Raw genomic sequence first — 21,092 nt, 5'->3', positions numbered from 1 at the left:
ATCAGTAAAATGGGAATTTTATTGATCACTGGAGCTTTACCCAAATGGAACTGTACTGGCTAGGTTTTCTCTATGGTTTCTCTATGCCACTGCACCTCCATTGCAAGGGAGGTAGCGGGTCATCACCGTAATGATATGTAGTACAGTATAAGCACAAGTCGGGCCACAGCCGCACAAATAGGGTATAAAGGAATAACGAGCTTAGGAAATTAAGAAGCAAGGGATAATATATTCTGTAAAAAACTAATAAGTTGTACAGTTAAGGAAAAAATAACAAATAAATATTTACATACATGTAGTAAAATCTTTTGGTAAACAAAGAAATAGAAGTAAAAAAAAAAAAAAATAAAAAAAAAAAAAATAATTTATCTAACAATTAATGTTTATCTTATCTGTTTTTATTTTTTTATCATGTGCATAATTAAAATTCTCAGGTACGTTTACATAATTTGCTTCTTTTTTCACTGTTTTCAACATATTTTCTAATAGAATAAAAAGGAAAATAAATAATATACCTAATTAGATTATATTTTTTAATATATATTTTTCTATTTTGCTCTTTACTTTTATTTTGTAAATATATAAATCGAATGACTTCGATTAAGCTTATTTATATGAATAAATTAATTGCCAGGCGTGAATATTGTATATCCTGTAGTAAATAAATATTAAATATTAAAAATAAAACACGTAAGAAAAAAAAATGTAACTAAATATTTTAATCTTGTAACAGAATATTTGTTTACATTTATTAAATTTTAGGTACATTATTTGTTGAATCAAATATTTTATTAAAGGTTACTGATCATCTTACAATTAGTCATTTCGAGTGACGATTATATATGCAAGCTACTGAATTTATATTTTATTATGTTTATTATTTAAGATTACGATTCAAATTAATTAAACACATGTATGGTTTTTTTTTTTTTTTCGCGGATAATTACACGTATATGCCGGTTTCATATAAACATTACAATCTTCTTTAAAAGAGAAAAAATGTAACAATATTCAAATGGTTGCGGAAAATTTTTCTACATCTGAACTAGCTTTTCGTAATTGTCCTTGAAGTATCCGGTAATAGTTTAGTTTTGAATAATTCGAGAGATAGTAGGAGAAAAGATCAATGTAAGCCGAAATTTTAATAAATATAGAAACTAAAAAATCAATAAACCAACAAGCAGATCGAGATATATGTATAAGGCTCTTCCCTTTCCCAAAATCCATACCCTTTAGTAGTGTGGCAACTGCTCTAAAAAAATAAATTTGAATATTTACAATGTATCGACGTAAGCTTAAATCTGTTTAAATTTTTAAAATAATTATAGATTGTCACGACTTTTTGATATTTTTATAAAACTGGTTACTAATTTAAAAAATGAACCTTATAAATAAAATAAAATTTTAATTACAGGTGCTATTAGGCGAAGTTCTCTTGAATCTGGTGACAGAAATCCTATAACTATACCAGGAGCACGTCGCAGAACTCATCATTTCGATCCAGCACACACTGCGATACTTTTCCGCAACGCTCGAGGGGTAAGTTTCATATTAAATTAATTATGCAGATACATAAAAAATTATTAGAAAGAAAATTAAATTTTTATTTTTATTATTGCCATTATTTTCTTTTAAATTATCTTTGACTTTGTGACACTATGACTAATATTCATGTCGTTCGTGCGATTTTTCTAAAGCATACGTGACATTCCGAGCGTACACCGCTGACTCATTAATTCACACAAAAAAAACCTATTCTTTCAACTGTTTAATAAAATTACTTGATTCTAAGTAATCTAAGTATTCTACATACTTTTCTAACATGAAACTTGATTTTTTTTTATTACACCAAATAATTTCTTTGGCAAATTCAATTATGAGAAAAAAAAACAAATCCATCTTCTCTTTATTCGAGTACCTATTCATTTTTTTTCTTTTGATGTTTAGTAGCGATATTTCAGTTTAAAAAAAAAATTAGTACATTTATTTATAGAAAAGCGCAGCCAACTCGCGCCTCTAAGAGGTCGTTCTCTAGAGGTCAATACATTTTTTTTTATTTTTAAATATTTACTTAATCTATTTATATAATTTAATTATAAATCAAGCAAAATATCATAAATTACTTAAATAAATTAATTTTTTAAATTTAATTTTGTTTGGTCTGACCGGTATAGCCAATTAGGCTCGACCTGCACTTTAATTTAAAAAATCCGCGGTTTTACTTGAGTGAGAGATGAAAAATTTATTGAAATGACAAATAATTTAAGTAATTTGTCGCTTATAAAATTTTAGTCGCATTGACATGTCACAAAATAAAAAATTTAATTGAATGTCAAGTTCATTCGTAATTTAACATCTAAAAATAAGCTGAAAATTTTAATTATCAAAAGTTTAATTTCTCCAACACTTTTCCTTCAAAATGGCTTTAGAATACGACAGTAACTTCAAATTTACTTGTGGATAAGGTGCCTGCCCATCAGGGTTGATGTAAAAAAAAAAATTTTTCATTGTTGGTAATAAAGTTTTCTTTAAAAAAAAAAAAAAAAAAAAAAAAAAAAAAAAAAAAAAAATAATAATAATAATAATAATAATAATAATAATAACAATAATAATGTTGGTAATATAGAGACCGATTATAATGCAGTTGGCAACTGATGATACAGTTTATGAAAAAAAAAATATATAAATACCGTCCCTGACAGGCACCTTACCTTATCCACAAGTTAACTTGAAGCTACTGCCGAATTCTAAAGCCAATTTAAAGGAAAAGTTTTGAAAAGCAAACAGTTACCTTTAAGTTGACTGTCAGACAATGACGTTAAGTTGATTTAAAGTTTCATTTGAAATTGACAGCAAGATTTTCTGTTAAATTACATTGAGATGACGGCAATTGATTCGCATGAATTTGCACGCCAGTACAATGTATTATCCAGCCAAGGCTTGCCAGAAACTTGCCGTTAAGTTAGCCGTAAATGTTTCACTGCAGCAACTTGCTAAACAATTATATTTATAGTGTGGATATCAGGGTATCAAATGATACAGTAGAAACTACAAATCCAGTAATTTTAATTTCACTTGATTCTGTTTTTATTTTAAAAACTTTTTGAGATGATTAAACTGTTCTCCAATTGAATATTTAAATTAAACTCATAATCAAAGCAAATTACTAAAAATAATAAAAATATTTTGGCTGTTTAAGTATCTTGAATAATTGCTGTCAAGAACATTTCCCAAGTAGCAATTTATTTTTTATTTATTCTATATTTGTTGAGTCGTAATCCGTCGTAACTGCTGCTTTTCCAACAAATAAAATTATTTAAAATAAAATTTTTTTATTTTATTTTATATTTTTGTTTTGTTAACTCTACTCGTTGCTATTAAATTTATACTTTAAATCTGAGTCTTGGGTTTTTTTTTAATGTCACGTTTACAAAGTTCATCCCAAGTATAATGTACGGTCGTTGCATTATTCCCATAATGTAATCGATTGTGTCATGCGCAGATAATTAATTAATAGTATAAAAGGCAATAATTTAATGTCACATTATTTATATTAATTATTTAAATTTTATTGATGAAAAATTAATATTATTTTATTTAAATCAATATCCTTAAACTTATTAAAAATTAACAAAACATAATTTATAAATAAATGTTTGATAGTTACCACACAATTAAAATAAAGCATTAAATGTCCATCCAAAAAAGGAGCAGTGACCATCAGAAATTTATTGGGTACTTATATCCTATAGTATTCCCTATAGCTTGATATTTTATCACATATTTAATTAAAATTTATAAATAAATTAAACAAAATAAAATAATTGTATTAACGAAAATAAAAAAATAAATATTGCTGATCTATTTAATGTCTAAGACACGGACTTTGAATTTCTTATCTTAATTTTATCGCCGACAATATTATGGTTTAATGACTTCAAATGATAATAATAATAACTATTATTAACAAATGTCATGTAATTTTAATAGTAAACTATTATTATAAACATTTATAAAAAAAAAAAAAATAAAGCCTAGAACAATAATTGGGTAAAAAAATATTTAACTTGTTACTTAATAAAACGGAATTTCTCGTTAAGTAAAAAAATTTAAATTGACCAAGACACGTGGTGGTCAATTTCATAGGAATAGTTTCTATATAGTAATATACAAGCTTATTTGTTTGCTCCGTTGATATTCATTGCTGCATTCAACTTATTGGTTTTTATGTCTATATAGTTGATTGATTTTTTTAACACTATCAGATATTCTTTTCATTTATTAACAAAATTATTTAATGAAAAATAAATATTACTGTTATTAAAGCTTTTATTTTAATTTAAAAACCGATAATTTTGATATTAATTAAATATTTCAGTCACTGAAAACAAAATTCCTATCTTCCTATGTTTTTATTATTATTATTATTATTATTATTTTTTTTTTTTAATTTTTTTATTATATTACACTACATGTCACTGCGCTTCGAACTTTGCGCTTGCTTCCATTCTAAACCGTAGCTTCTAGCGTTGAATATCATCCAGCTATCCAGTATTCCGCGAGCGGTGTCGCGAAAGGATCACACCTTTAGAAAAAATTAATTGTAAATAAATATATATTTTTTTTTTCTTATTACAAATCGTGTTAAAAATACGATCAATAAAATTTATTTTTGTTTAATTGTTTAAGTGTGTCATTAAAAAGTGTTATGATATTTAATTGTTTAAAAATATTAAATGTTAAATTTTTTTTTATAGTGAGTTTATTTTGATAAAGTGTAATATAAATATATATTTTAAATATTTATGATTTAATTTAATTGTTATTGAAAATTACATGACAAAATCTCTTTTTAAAAATTTTAATGTCTCTACTTTTTTTTTGTTATATAAATCTTTGATAAATATTTATATATCTACTGAAAGTGTCGTTTAATTAAAAAAAAATTATTTAAATTAAAAAATAATAATTAAATCGACAAGCTTACAGCTTTAATGGATCAATATTTTTAAAAAATTATATACCATAATAAATGATTATAATTAAGATAGACATAGCTAAATATTCGGTATTCAATATTAAATATCTTCTGTCAATGGATATAAATATATATATATATATATATATATATATATATATATATATATATATATTATTGACTGTCTCAGGATAGATTATTGTATATTTGTCAGCCTCAATTCTCATTGTAATATAAATCCGTTCAGTCTATCATTATCAATTCTCTTCACATATAGCCACATCACATCACAACACACTTCTTTCTCTCTCTATAAATATATATATATATATATTTTTCACACTCACATCATATACTTATACTACTTACAATACTTATGCCAGTATACGGATTTTTATTTGTCATAGAATTTTATATTCATTAAAAAAAAAGTTATGATGAAAAAAAAAAAATAATAATAATAACATTGATACTTTTTTATTCTTTAGTCATGTCACTTGAGCAAATGCGTAAACACATAAATTGTTGACATTTAAATTTATAAATCCAATCAATTGTTTTTATTTATTTATAAATTTTATAAATATGTTATCAATGTTTTTTTTTTATTTTAACTTGAAAAATCAAATTATTGAAATTATGTTGATATTAATATTATGTTGGATGGAAAATAGTTTAAAAATAAATAAAGAAAAAAAATATATATATTAATTTAATAACAAAATAAATATGACAGTAATATTGAATAGTCGTCTATTAATGTGTAAATACATTTTATATTTTTATAGACAAGTACTTATTTACGTAGCATAATGTAACTATTATCATAATTGGCATCAAGTCCACAATCAATTAATATTCAATTCAATATAAATTGATAAATATATGTAAATATCAATGTCATGTTGATAAATTACGTTTCAATTTTCATAAAAAGTTAAGTTCCAAAAATTTATACTACCGTCCAATTAATTATTATGAAAAATTACAGTTTTATTGATTAAAAGAAAAAAAAAATATTGCGATAATTTAATTATTATGTGATGATTTAGTAAATTTTTTGCATATTAAAATGGGTAAAAAAAAATTGTCGAGAATGCTGTTTGTCGAGTTAATTTATTTTAATTTAAATTCTCGCGGTTTTTTTTACTTATTATTATTTTTAAATTTTATTTTATCTCTTTATTCGTAATCATTCTAAGTAGATAGATAAAGGTTTAAATAGTTTTTTTTTTTTTTTTTTTTTTTTTTTTTTTACAATTTAAATAAAAAATATATTTTTCAGTTGCACGATCCAATAAAAATAATAAATTGACTGGAAAAAGTAATCATGTGTTTCATAAGTTATCTATTTATTTCTATGTGCAATTATTTTTTGATAAATTATTAAATAAAAACAAAATCTAATGAAAAGTCAACGAGTGTAAGATTTTTAATAACAAGTAAAATAAAGTATTAGGAGAATGAGTTTTAATTTAAAAAATAAAAAAAATAAAAAAAATGATGGAGCTCTTAGTGGTGTAAAATATTGGAGGCAGGTGAATGTGGGTCCTTGATATGAGAATTTACAGCGAAAGAAGTCAAAGTTACATTTATATAAATAGCGTTTATAAGACTTGACTCAACTAAAACTAAACTTAAAACTTGCTGAATTGTGCAATATGCTTTTTAAAAGACAGACTAGTGAACCCGCTGGTGGTACTAGTGGTGCAGTTAATATTACAAAACTTTCGTCTAATGCCATTCAATCCTCATCACCGACGTCCAGTCCAACTTCATCAAATTTGTTTACCAATTGGTATTCAAAAATAACAGCCAATGTTAAGAAACGACAACATTTTAGTCCTAAAACCTTATTGAAAAAAGCTCTGGTATTCATTTCACTAAGATTACTCACATTTTATTTTTTTTTTTTTATAATATCTCCTATTAGTCGAGAATGAAATTTATTCTTTAAAAAAAATGTCAATAAATAATAAATTTGTTACTTTCATAAAATCAGTAGTATAACTCATCAAATAAACCTTTATGTGTATTTATTTTTTTTTTAAATATTTCATTAAGTAAATACACGATACGTAGCTAAGTTTTTGTGTAATAAAACTAAAATATTATATTTAACATAACTGCCAAGTATTTATGTTCAAAAAAAATTATCAGTCAGTTTAAATTATTTATTGTTAGTATTTCTTCATATTAAATCAAATTATTTTATGAACTCACTTTTTTTTTTCTAACAAAACTTTAGAATTTTATTATATATATATATATATATATATATATATATATATATAGTTTAAATAAAATTACTATATAAATATTAAATTAAACTTAAACTCATTTTCAGCTCCCAGTTGCTGATACTTTTACAAAAAGTCAACCAAAATCTGATTTAGGTAAGTTTTAATTATTTGTTTATTAGAGTTAAGTTTTAAAAAAACTTTTTTTGGAAGTTTTGAAAAAAAATATATATTTTTTTTAAAAAGTTTCCAACTGAAATAATGTCACACAACAATGCTAATTACTAAATATCATAAAACAAATAATCAACACAATAAAATGTTGATAAACGTCATCAAACTTAAAAAAAAAATAGACCGCGTTGCGTTGCGTCAGAGTTACGATCGATTGAGTATAAACCATGACCCTGACCTAGATAAAAAAAAAAGCTTCCAATTGAGAGAAGTACATCATCAAAGCTGAATTTGGTATTTTGTGTTGTGTAGAGAGTAAGTAAAGAGAGTTTATATAGTAGAGTTAACTAGAGTACAGAGATATACAAGTAATGCCGCTTGACATCTAGAATAAGAGCTTTTCTGATCGATCGTAGACCCCTGGCACCAAGGTCATACATAGCACTATATATATTATATCGTTACATTGCACCCTATAGTTTACAACATGCTAGATAACAGACATGGTCATGAATTAATAACAAGTCAAAAATGGCGCTTTTTTTTTTATTTTTTGTTTCTCAACTTGTTTATTATTATTTATTAAGTAACTAACTAAAAAATAAACCTCAGTGGAAATAAAGCGGAGATTTAAATTATAAAAATAATTTAATAAATCTATAAAATCGATATTATTATTATTATTATTATTATTATTTTTTTTTAAATATGTATTATGAATTATTGGAGATTATAAACATTAATAAAATATTATTATTAGCAATGAAGCTCGACTAAACTAGTCAGCTTACCCGGGTAACTCATCGATCGTTAAAGAACGCCTACGCAACAAAATACTTGCTGAAAATTAAAGGCTAAGTATTTCATCAATGAAAGCTTTAATGAAATATTACTTTTTCGCATAAAGCTTTTGTACTAATAGACAATAATAATTATTATTATTATTTAAATTAATTACTTAGTGACCGAAAGTGTGGGGTTGATATTTTTTTTTTTTTTTTTTAAATACTGAGTTGAATTTATTCGCGTGTACTATCAATAAATTATGTCACTAGAGTAGTAGTCAAGGGTTTACGTTCATTCACTTTACTTGAATTTTATGCTGAATCAAAGCTATTACATCACTCTACAGTTTCTTGACACATCACTTGTAGATTTACGTTTGATAATTTAATTTTTTTTATTATTATTGGTGTAGCTTTTAATAGCTTACTTGATATTGTATTAACGTAATGTAGCAAATCCAGTTAATGTAATTCAATTGCGTTATATTAATTTAGAGATTTAATTAAAATTTAGTTAACAATGCAAATTATTTTAATCGATATCGCAAATAATAATAGCTAATTATTAATAAAATTAATTCGAATTTATTAATTGGCCTTTTAAATTTGTTTTTTATTGCTCAATAAACCAATAAATATTTTTGAGGTTCTTTTTAATATTCTGTTTAAATTATTTAATAAAAGCTTTTTCTAAGTTCAGAAAAATTCAATTATTTTATTTTTTATATTTATAAATTTTGATCATGCTTAGATTTTTAAATTTAGTACATCCTCAATTTTCATAACAATAAATGAAAAATTTTTAAATATTTTTAAATTAAAAGCTATATCAGAGTAAATGATTCGACAAACAATTTTATTGAAACAATTATAATAAAATAAGTTTAGTATAGCGAAATTCGGTCATTCGTGATTCGCGTAGCAACTGCAAGTTCCTCTTATAATTAAAAATTTATTTCGTCATTCTGTAGGGAAATATAATAAACTTGAAAGCCAAATATTTTTTAATTAAAAATAAATAACAGGAATAATAATAACAACAGACAAAGTGTTTTTTATTGTCATTGGATAGAGTAATAGTTGTAACTGCAGTGTATTAGTACCTCGGATATTTATTTATTTATTATTATTATTATTATTATTATTATTATTTTTTTTTTTTTTTTTTTTTTTGGCATCGTTTTGACGGTTTTTCATACGTTATTCTTGGCTAACTCGTTGGCCAGTAATGACGAACAAGTCCGTCGACGATTACGACCGAGATGAAGGATAAAATGAACTAGCAAACGAGCAAACGAGCTTGCGACATTTAACAAACGCACTTTAGTCATTAAATTTTACTGTATTGGTTTCAATCAGTGGTTTATTAATGTGTTTACAATTATTTATAATTGATAAGAAATAATAGTTTTTATAATCATTAATTATTGAGCAAAGATTATAATTATTGGCGTTTAAATTGTTATTTTATAAATTTGTCGAATTAAAACAATAACGTGTCGTGTTTTTATTTTTATTTATTAATTACCATTAAAATTATTATTTTTATTCAGTGCAGAGTTTAATGCGTTAATTATAAAAAAAGTGATTAATTAATTGTAAAAAAAAAAAAAAAAAAAAAAAAAAAAAAAAAAAATATTTTAGTGATGGAAAAATAAAAATAATGGAGTCTTTAGATTTTTGCAAATGTGAAAATTTTTTTTTTTTAATAATTTATCAAAGTCAAAGTGTTATTAATTAACGTTATTTAATGGAGCGTATGTTTGCAGGAATTAGTTGCGATTTTTTCCCGCATATTTATAATAATAAAAAATTTTTACAATTATTTTTTATACTCACCAAATATTATTTAGTACAACAAAACTATTTACAGTTCAAGGACAATTTATTTAACTTGTTCTTGTTCTTGAGAAAAAAAATTTCATCAATTTTACTTGAGCAATTTTATCTGTAATCAGTTTGAGAAAAAAAAAGTGTAAAATTTTTTGTTTATTCATTTAAAAAACAAGATAAGAACAACAGAAGGAAAGTAAGAAACGCTGGAGAGTTAAATTCAAAAAATTTTAACCCACTGGATTAAAAACTTGATAAATATTAATATAGAAAATTATTTGCACAGTGTGTTGAGAGATGGTGATAAAAAATGTTAACATTGTATTATTTTTCAAACGCTGAATGTATTCGATCATTGATCGACGTCCAATTTCACTCGGGTCGTTATCAATTCGATGATAGTCCTATTTATGCGAAACATCTTATCAAAGAATTTCCTGTTGAAAATCCACCCCTTGAACCTGAATTTGCCGAGATTATTTGTAAAGGTATGAGCGTGCATTTTTGTAATAATTTAATGCCATCAATGTTTAATTTTTTTTTTTTTTTAAATTGAATAGAAAAATTTATTATAATTTAATCTTTATATAAATTACGTGTTTATTTAATAAAAATACTTGGTTAATAAGTATAGAATTTTAATTTTCATAGTCCGAATTAAAGAATTATTAAAGAATGAACGAGTCTCTAGAAAAATGTTGGAGGGTAAAAATTTTTTACTGGGATAATAATAACTCAATCTTTATATCTCACAGAGAGAATTTTACAAAAAAATGTCTCTAGCAGTTTGAAATAATTATAAATTTAAGTCCAACTGAGCCCTGATTACTTACAAAGAAATACTTATTTCTAATCAGATGTCCCAGGATTATTTTAGATTGCAGAATTAAAAAAAAAAAAAAAAATTATCTTGGACACAAATATACTGTCGGCCATTTTCCAACAAAAGTTAATAATCTTTTTTTTTTAGTTACTTTTCTCTCTTCATTAAAGTAATTAATTTTGCGCCAAATGATTTTAATTCAAAACCTGTAATATAAATGTTAAAGTCACCTCATTAGTTTATAAACATGAATTATTTTTGACTGAGATTAAATAATAAAACATCTAATTAGTAGCATCAGTACTTAGAAGTATAAGTAATTTGAGTCACTGCAATATATAAAATGACAGATTATTATTATTTTCTTTAAAAATAATTATTATGAATGTAAGGAAATAAAACGATTTCCCCCGAATCCCCCGATACTTTCCTTTCTCTTTATATGGTATGGCGCGCTCGCGCTTACAATTCTTGAAAAGGCATTGAGGGCATTACCCATCTGAGTCCATTTGAGCATTCTGAGCTGCGCTAGTATTTTCTTGAATTTACAAGTGACTAGTATACTACTATATATCATATAATGTACAAGTAGTAAGCGTTAAGTCCGTCAAGTATAAGTCCGCGATAGCATCCGTCGACTCTTAATTATTTCTTCATACTTAATATTATCTCAATAAATATAAAACCACTAGACTAAAATATTACATAAATTTGAATTAAATTCACAAAACCATATCACCGATAACGTTATATTCGATCAGTTAACTCTCTGGCATAATTTAAAACAGTTAACTGTCTATCTGTCTGTAGTATAATACTGAATTTTCAATAATTTTACAAGCTGTTTACTTATTTAATATATAATTAATTAAAATCTGTAGGGATTTTTATTAAATTATTAGTAAAAGTACTCAAGTGATTCAAATTTTTTTTTTTTTTAAAAGCGCGGAATTGTTACAAAGTCAACATTATAAATTAATTAGTTTTATAATTTAAAAATATGTATTATTGATTTATTTTTTTATATTTTCCAACAAGTTATTCAAGGCTGTTTGTTAACTGATTCATGGAATTTTTTTTTTTTTTTTTTTAATAATAATATTATTTGCGGGAGGAGAAATAATTGAGATTTAACTTGCTAACAACATATAATTATTTTAGTTACTATTGAATCAGTTGCTGATGTCATGTCTTGTTGAAATTTATTGATTAATTAATAATTTTAAAATCTACGTTGTTGTGTGACATTAATAATATTAAGTGCTGTTTATAGTAGTAGTAATAATAATAATAATAATAATGATGAAAAGAAATAAAAAAGCATTATTATATTGTGAATTATTTGGACTTGCAGAGAAAGATGAAACGCAGATTTACGTAAAGTTTTTTAAATTTCACAAATGTTATGATCTCATACCTACGAGTGCAAAATTGGTTATATTTGACACTAAACTTGCTGTTAAAAAAGCATTTTTTGCTCTTGTTTACAATGGTAAATATATATTTGTTTGACGTTAACTACTGGGACTTTTATTAATATTACTATTTTTTTTGAAAAGGTGTTAGAGCTGCGCCATTGTGGGACAGTGCTAAACAACAATTTGTTGGAATGCTGACTATAACTGATTTTATTAAAATTCTTCAAAAGTATTATACTAGTCCTACGGTCACAATGTACCAATTGGAAGAACATGAACTTAATACTTGGAGAGGTAATAATAAAACTTTTATACTTTATTCAAACTACGAAAGATGACATAAAAATTTTTTAATCTAACTAAAATAATCTTTCTAAAAGTTAATGATAATAATAATTATTATTTTTTTAGATGTTTTACACAAAGAAATTCATCCATTGGTAACAATTGGACCTGATGCTTCTATGTACGATGCCATTAAATCATTGATTCAAAATAGAATCCACCGTTTGCCTGTGATAGACCCGGATACTGACAATGTCCTTTATATATTAACACACAAGAGGATACTTAAATTTTTATTCCTCTATGTAATTACATTTATTAATTTATTTAATAAACACTCGAGATAATCCTTAAATTATATTAACAACTATCGGTATTATAAATTTCTATTGACTTATGTAATTCTCTGGTAACTTTGTCGTACTCTCAACTCAAAGTACCTCAAATTTAATATTATAATGTCCACAAAGCTGTTAGCCGGTTTGGTTCATAAAGTAAACTAGCAATGCAATAATGATAATGATTAATTATTTATTTTAATTACAGATTCAAGAGCTACCTAGACCTTCTTATGTAGATAAAACTATTGAAGAATTAAGAATAGGGACTTACGATAATATAGAAACAGCAACCGAAGAAACTAGCATAATTTTAGCTCTTAAAAAATTTGTCGAAAGGCGAGTTTCGGCCTTACCTATTCTTGATTCTGAAGGAAAACTCGTTAATATTTATTCTAAATTCGATGTAATTGTAAGTAATATTAATATTAATATTATTATTATTATTATTATTATTATTATTATTATTATTAAATTGATTAATTAAATAATTTTTATAAAAATAATACAGAATTTAGCTGCTATGAAAACTTACGATAATTTGGATGTTTCTTTAAAAGAAGCAACTCAGCATCGAAGTGATTGGTTTGAAGGAGTTCATAAATGTAAATTAGATGATACTTTATATATAGTTATGGAAAAAATAGTTAAAGCTGAAGTAAGTTTTATTTTATTTATTTTTTTATATACTTCAATGATAATTATTTTTTAAAAAAATTAATTTATTGTATTTAATAATTTAATTTTAAGGTCCACAGGCTAGTAGTGACAGATGAAAATGAAAAAGTTATTGGTATAATTTCATTGTCTGATATATTATTATATCTCGTTCTAAGGCCATGTGGTAAGTTATTATTTATAACTAATAAATTATTTATAATTATAATAAAAATATAATTAGGTGAAGACGGTGGTACCAATACCAAAGATATTTCAATCTCATTGCGGGCGCAAGACTCAATGGCTTCGAGTTCTTTACAATCAGAAACAGCCGTTGCCGATTATGATAATAATGTTACTGCTGATGAAGATGATGTGATAGAAATAGAAACAGCTGTCGAGGCTCATACTGAAACAGAACCTATTGATGGTAATAAACTTTTTCTTCTGACAATATCACAGTTACTTATTTATTATTTTTTACAACAATTTAACTTTTTTTTTATTTTTAACTTTAGAGTCTCAGTCGGCGCTTGTTGAACAGCCACAAGAATCGTCACGACGTGAAGTTGCAGTATCCAGTGGTGAATAAATCAAGTTTTTTTTTTTTTTTTTTTTTTTTTTTTTTTTTTTTTTTTTCTAAATAAAAAACTTAATTGTAATTGTCATTTTAATAAAATAAAAATAATAATTTTTTTACTTGCGTTTTTAAAAATATTAATGTGTGTCACTGATATTCGATTTAGTGTTTGTGCGGAGTAATATATATATATATATTCGGAATGAAATAATAAAATTATAAAAATACACATCATCCTCTCGGATATAAACGAACTGATTATAATCGCTGCCTCATATGTTCATACTTTATTATAAATTACAATTAAATGAAAATAATAAAAGAAGCTTCATTTTTTTTCAGAGGTACAAGCGATAATTACTGCATAAATAAAATAATTATATTGTTTGTAAGAAAAAAGAATTGAAACGTTTTTAAATTACATCAATATATAAAAATCATTTTATCAACCTACTAAATTACTAAATCAATGAAATTTATTTTTTACAAGTTATAGATTAAATTTAATTAAATAAAGTAATTTTAAATTACAAATAACTGTTTTTTTAACAATTAATAAATTAAAAAAAAAAAAAAAAAAAAAAACGGTTGATGAGTGATTTTTTTGCATAGTGTATAAAATAAAAAAATTAAGTGTGAAGAGAATGATAATAAAATATAAATGTGAGATAAAGAAAATTGATATGTGATAGATTAGTAAAAAAAAAAAAAAAAAAAAGTAAAGAAAAAAAAATTCACTATTCAGTCGACTAAAAATGCCATTTAATATTTAATTAATTAATGACTATAAATCATTAATGATAATTTCTTATGTAAATAGATAATAAATAATTGAGTGTCGTAGTTGTAGATTGTTTAGTAGCGATTGATAAGACGATTATTAATGGCAAGTCTTTAATTTTTAAATTACTAATTTAAAAAAAAAATGCATTGAGCTCGGCCCTGTTTAGATAAAAAATAAATTATTAATAATAATAAAAATCATGACTTGTAGAATTGTAGATCATGATGATGCTTACAACGGGAGATTGGCATTTTCGTTTGATTAAATTATTATAATATACAGGCTTAAAAATATTATTGTAATTATAATTATTGATAAATGTGTGAAAATAAAAAATAAAAGGCCTATTTTTAAAAACTATTATTTAAAAGAAAAAAAAAAAAATAAATAAATCATGAATAGAAATAATAGTACTTAGTGGACTTTAAATAAATTATCGCTTCGGCTAGTCAAGCCTCGTTTTTATTAATTAATTAAAAAAAAATATCTATTTATATAAACTTAAATGTCTTCAAATATGTAGATTGTAATATGTTGTATAAAAAAAAAGTAATCATGTAACTAAAAAGTTAAGAGCGTAATCATGATTAATTGTAAATGTATAAAAAGATATTAAATCTTGCCATCTCCAGCGTTGTACTACGTAATAAAAAAAATATATATATACATTATACATGTATATTAAAGTATAAGGTTGTTCCCAGCGCAATCCAGGTGTGTTAATGCCGATTGTAGAATATTTTGATAATGAAAAATGAAAATAAAAAAAAAAATTGAATTAAATTAAAATAAATTGATATATATTAATGCATATAACTTTTTTTCCGTCGCGTGCCTTTAAATTTAACAACTAATAAAAATTAATTAATCACTAGTAGTCAGTATTGAATAATAATTCAACTAATTCAACAACGTTTACTTGGTAAAAATACTTTTTTTTTAATAAGTAATGTTCAATTAAGTACCGTGATGTTGGTGGCATAAATTGAAAAAAAAAATTTTATCAACAGGGAACATCCTTAAATTTAAATGATCAACGAATAAACCACTTGAAAAAAAAAATTTTTTTAAAAATAAAGCTGGATAATTATCTTAAATTTTAGTCTCATCAATTAAACTTAATAAAATTTTTTAAAATATTTATTTTATTTTTTAATTTTTTTGTAATTACAAGTGTCATTTTTATTTGAAGTTATTTTTGATTTTAATTTGAAAATTTTCCTTTTACCTGCCATTGTATTTTCATTACAATTTTCATCATTATCAATTACTGGCATTTTGTTAAATATGTCATCGTACTCTTGGTCACTTTTTATGTCATCATGGTCCACATTAATTATTTGAATTTTCTCATTATTTTCTTCATTTGTCAAAACATCATTTAATATGAATTCAGATCTCAGTACCATGCTACTTAATCTTGAAGTTAAATAAACCTAAAAAATATATTAATAATTAATTTGTCAGATCATAGATTATTTATTTATTTTTTTTTTTTTTTTAAATTTACCTTTTGCAATAATTCTTTAGTATTCAAATCATGGACACGTAAATATCTGTCTAATCCAACACTTACAATGTACGGATTATTTGTAGGACATGAAATAGCAGTGATACCTCCAACGAAACCTTTGTAAGTATTTAAAATTTTTCCAGGATTCCGTAAGTCCACCAAATTCATGATTCCTTTACCAGAACCAACCACGACATGACTAAAAATAAATAAAAATAATTAAAACTCTTAAGTTTATTTTTTAATATTTAAATTAATTTTTTTTTTTTTTCTTACTTTTCTTTTGGTGCGATTGCTAGAGTTGTTAACGCTTCATCTTTTACTAGTACATTTAAAACAGGTCTTTTTTGTACAAGAGGATCATACAGTCGTACCTGTTACAAAAATAAAATTAAATATATATATATTTCATTTTAGTACGAAAATCATTGTCGGTTAAAAGAAAAATTTTTTAATCCTGCTAAAGCATGAGATTAAAAATAAACTTACGTATCCATAACGACTGCAAACTGCAATTTTAGATGAGTTTGGTAAAAATCCAATATCAGAAACCCAAACAGGGACACGCATCTCCAGCCAATCATGACGGACATTTTTTTCTTTAAATGTAACTTTATCTTGTTCTAAATCAAATAATTGCAAAGGATGTTCTTTACCTCCAGTAGCTATTATATTTCTATTTGACTTTGAGTGTCTCATTGCATGTAAATCTTTACTTGTTTTAATAACTCTAACACTTTCCCCTCGTTTCCATAAATTTATGTCTCCAGATTCTACCGCAGTTATTATACAACTAAAATTTTAATTAATAATAATTATAAATATATATATTTGTAATATTAAAATTTTTAAAAACCTACTCATTGTAACGTGAGATCCCGCGAATTTTTCCTGGGCCAGTATTGCATGAAAATGAAGTCGAAAATGCTGAATGTTGTGAATCGTAAACTTTTACACTAAAATTAAAAAAAAAAAAATAAATAACCAAGATTTATAAATAATTTAAATTAATAATTAAAAATTACCTTCGATTTTCAGTTAATCCACAACCAATAAGAACATCTTTCTCATCATCATCACCCCAAGACATTGTCGTTACTTGATGATCTTTTGTAATTGATACTAAATTTTGTATATTTTTTGCTATACATTGTTTTTTATCAATTTTTACTCCTAAAAATTAAATAATTCATAATAATAAATTAATCATAAAATATTTGTTTATTTACTAACCTTTAAATACACCAGATTTCCCGCCAACAAACATATCAAAGTCATTTTTAAAAGCCATTGTTATTTTCGTTAAATAATTTAACTTGTTAATTTTATTAATTAACCTAATAATTTAAAACTTTTTAATTATTTACTTTTTGTTTATACAATAACAAAAAAAACATGTGTTCGATGTGTTCGACGTGATCAACGTGTTCTCCAGTGTTCTCTACCTCTACCCCGATCCCCGATCATGCAGTTTTAAATTATTTTAAAACCGTATGGCGGCGCGCAAGTAGATTTTTAGTTTAAAAATAAATTCCGTCAGACCGTCAGCTACAAGCTCATATTTATTATACAGGTACTTATATTAATTGTAAATTAAATTTACTGAGTACTTTCCAAAATATACTGCGCAGATTTCGCTACTAAATTTAAAAACTTAAACTAAAAAGTTTTTATAAATTTTATTATTATAATAAATATGAATAAAAATATTTGTATAAATTTAATTTAATTTCCGCTGTAGGTCCAACGCATTTCAGAATCTGCATGCCTAAATATATTATAATCATTAAAGATAATGGAATAATCATCAATATCATTTTTATCAATTTTTCCAGGTTTTATTCGTTTGTTAAATATTTAATTATGATAGAAAATAAGATTTGTATATAACAGGGATGGTAATAATGACAACAATATAATGGTTTAAAATAATAATAGATGAATGACTTCTCATCATAGCACGATTTATCCAATTTAAATAATGATCAACTCGTGTATATACTCCTGGTGACTGACGTTCAGCACAACCATATCCCCAAGATACGATACCCACTTGTGTTTCATTGCAAATAAGTGGGCCACCACTGTCACCCTAACAACCAAAACAACCAAAAGGACAATCTGTATTATTGATTATCTCGATAGGTTTCATATATAATATATATAGATCAACAAATTCCCATACTTGACAAGCGTCAACACCGCCCTCCTTTCTACCTGCACACATCTGTGAATCAGGTATTTCTCCTCCTAGATATTTTCCACACTCCTCATTATTTATTAATGGTATTTCTACTTGCCTCAGTAAAATTGCCTGAATAAAATTTTATTTGCTTACAATTATGTAATACGAAATAAATTAACTAATTCAATTACTTATAGATAAAGGTCATTCTCAATCAACTTTTTACTAAGTATTTAATATCTGATAAAATATTACATTATTATTATTGTTATTAATTTTTGCCATTAATATTTTTTCAGATAATATGGGGAATGTTTTTTTCCGTGACAAAAAATTTTCTCAAATTTATTTTTTAATTATTAGATAAATTTTGGTTATCCGATAGTTAGCAAAAATAAATTTAAGAAAAAAAATGAAATGAATATAAAAATATCCGATTTGACATAAAATGCCTCAGAATTAATAAAAAATAATAATAAAAGTACCGAATGAAGAATTTTTGTATCTCCCCATCCTGTAGTCATACAATTTTCATTGTCCTCATGATTTTCTTTCCTTTTTGGAATATTTATAAAATTAACGTAGCTCGTTAAATGAAAAGGCTCAACTAGCTAAAATAAACCATAAAAATACTTAAAAAATTTTCTCACAATAATAAAGATGCATTACATGTAAAGAAAATAAGTTAAACCTGTATTAGCCCGATATCATGAATCATAGTGCGAAAATTAAACCGCTGATGTGGTATCATTCTATAAATATTTTGTATTTGCCATGTAGGAGCATACTTAAGATTAGTACTTCCAGCCACAACTACGAAGAGCCAAGGGTTGAAAGGTGTCCATCGGCCGCGAGACATTCTAACGACCAAATAAAATATAACATAACTCAAACTATATTTAAATATTAGCATAAATTAACGGTTGTTGTTTAAATTTTAAGAACCTCAGACAAAGACAATGGGCTGCCGTTAACACAAATCTAGGTTTAATATAACTACCCCCGCAATAGTGCTCGGAATCATGTCGCCATTGCATTGAAACCTAGTTTAATATTTAACCTTGTCCGATAATTATTTATTATACAACAACAACAAACAAACTTACCATAAATGGTAATTTATTAATAAGCACTGGGCGACCTCCAACAATTCTATTAGAAATTGTCAGATTATCTTCTTCATTATTATCATCATCTCCATTGACCGCCAATGAATATTCAATTTTACTCACTAAATTAATAATTATAAAAACATAACAAATATTTGACAGCTGGACACTCATTTTTAAAATAAAAAAAAAATTTTTTTTTTTTTTTATTAAAACATTTGAATGCAAATTTTTTTATATTTCTTCATCTGTTATATTTTTAATTTTTTTTATATATGTATATTACATCTGCTTTATTTTTAAAATTGTTTTTTTTTTTTTTTTTTTTTTTTTTTTTTTTTTTTAATATAGTATACTCTTTTTATTTAGCAATTGACATTTTATTTATAATTTAAGTATAATTATAATTAAATATAGATTTTGTGTAACACACACAACAATACGCATAAAATAACGATTGGTGTGAGTCCACGTGGAAGAACAGCCAACGAAGGTGTTGGAGAGGGACCAGGAGTTATTTCCACTAGGCATAAATAAATAAATAATTATAAATAATAAATGTCAATAAAATCGATAGTTATTTACAGCGTAATAAGCTATCACCGTACATTTTATTATTTTATATTTACATATATTGTTTTAAGTATATATGGATTATATACTATACAACATGAAGAGTCGGTATATTAAATTCAAAGTGATTACGAAATTTATTTAAATCTTAATTTACTCCGACACTTTGCATATGGAGTAAATATATATTATATAGAGAGTTTATCTTTTCACCGGAGTGATTTCAGAGTGATCTGAATTTTATTCCAATCTGGATTCACTGCGGATATAATCCACGTTTACTTTCAAGTTTTTGTACAATCTACATTATACATATATACTTTATGTACTTGATACTTATTAAACAATATGTATGTATATATAAACCATTAAATGTATGTATATTTGTTTACTAATATATATTATATTTTTGTTACCTGTTACAGTCTTTGTTCTAATGTCAGCGTAATCTTTCTGATGAATTAAATAGTTGGGTATTGTTGCTTGACAACTTATTTCTAGACGTCCATTTTTGCCAGCGTGTAAATCCGAAACTTGAATAGACAATTGTGATCTTGCTGACATTAAATGTTTTTTATGTTGACGGTATGGAAAAGTTGTAACACGTGTTTCAATAACCTGATGAATTATGTCGTATAAATTTATTTTACTAGACAATTATTTTTAAAAATATATTAATATATTATAAATTTTTGTCTGATGACCTATTAATTTCATTGTTATATATATGTATAAAAAAATTTTTATTATTATTTAAAATGATAAAAAAATATTGTATGGAAATTCAATGAATAAATTATTTGTCTGGTCGGTA

At 24.4% G+C, this 21,092-nt stretch overlaps 4 protein-coding genes across 7 annotated transcripts in view; 1 reads left to right on the top strand and 3 right to left on the bottom strand.

Moving 5' to 3' along the window:
* The window catches only part of LOC103577948 (dentin sialophosphoprotein), a 39,841-nt gene extending 25,200 nt beyond the window's left edge, over positions 1-14,641 (top strand). For all 4 annotated transcript variants that reach the window (XM_014440685.2, XM_053740333.1, XM_053740335.1 and 1 more), the window contains 10 exons: positions 1,415-1,539; positions 7,326-7,374; positions 12,188-12,325; positions 12,393-12,545; positions 12,663-12,841; positions 13,083-13,286; positions 13,386-13,532; positions 13,625-13,718; positions 13,776-13,964; positions 14,053-14,641. In XM_014440685.2, coding sequence (XP_014296171.1) covers positions 1,415-1,539; positions 7,326-7,374; positions 12,188-12,325; positions 12,393-12,545; positions 12,663-12,841; positions 13,083-13,286; positions 13,386-13,532; positions 13,625-13,718; positions 13,776-13,964; positions 14,053-14,126 — 1,352 coding nt within the window. In that variant the 3' untranslated portion in view covers positions 14,127-14,641. The remainder of the gene's footprint in view (positions 1-1,414; positions 1,540-7,325; positions 7,375-12,187; positions 12,326-12,392; positions 12,546-12,662; positions 12,842-13,082; positions 13,287-13,385; positions 13,533-13,624; positions 13,719-13,775; positions 13,965-14,052) is intronic.
* Positions 14,642-16,010: 1,369 nt separating this feature from the next.
* Positions 16,011-17,858, bottom strand: LOC103577965 (WD repeat-containing protein 74). The gene is made up of 7 exons (XM_008558881.2): positions 17,645-17,858; positions 17,437-17,584; positions 17,272-17,367; positions 16,901-17,204; positions 16,688-16,785; positions 16,409-16,610; positions 16,011-16,334 (listed from the first exon to the last, which is right to left on the bottom strand). Exons 1-7 carry the CDS (start codon positions 17,700-17,702, stop codon positions 16,044-16,046), a joined length of 1,197 nt encoding a protein of 398 aa, XP_008557103.2. The 5' UTR covers positions 17,703-17,858; the 3' UTR covers positions 16,011-16,043.
* A 306-nt stretch (positions 17,859-18,164) lies between these two features.
* Positions 18,165-19,879, bottom strand: LOC103577964 (trypsin 3A1). The gene is made up of 8 exons (XM_008558880.2): positions 19,876-19,879; positions 19,703-19,827; positions 19,542-19,639; positions 19,288-19,456; positions 19,082-19,207; positions 18,597-18,725; positions 18,414-18,503; positions 18,165-18,179 (listed from the first exon to the last, which is right to left on the bottom strand). Exons 1-8 carry the CDS (start codon positions 19,877-19,879, stop codon positions 18,165-18,167), a joined length of 756 nt encoding a protein of 251 aa, XP_008557102.2.
* A 191-nt stretch (positions 19,880-20,070) lies between these two features.
* LOC103577947 (uncharacterized) overlaps positions 20,071-21,092 on the bottom strand; it is a 3,902-nt gene continuing 2,880 nt past the window's right edge. Inside the window, exons 5-6 of the mRNA XM_008558848.2 lie at positions 20,695-20,896; positions 20,071-20,228 (exon numbers count right to left, since the gene is read on the bottom strand). Coding sequence (XP_008557070.1) covers positions 20,113-20,228; positions 20,695-20,896 — 318 coding nt within the window. The 3' untranslated portion in view covers positions 20,071-20,112. The remainder of the gene's footprint in view (positions 20,229-20,694; positions 20,897-21,092) is intronic.

Source organism: Microplitis demolitor, chromosome 1 (assembly GCF_026212275.2).
Source record: "Microplitis demolitor isolate Queensland-Clemson2020A chromosome 1, iyMicDemo2.1a, whole genome shotgun sequence".
NCBI lineage: Eukaryota > Metazoa > Arthropoda > Insecta > Hymenoptera > Braconidae > Microplitis > Microplitis demolitor.
This window is presented reverse-complemented; position numbering and strand designations above follow the sequence as displayed.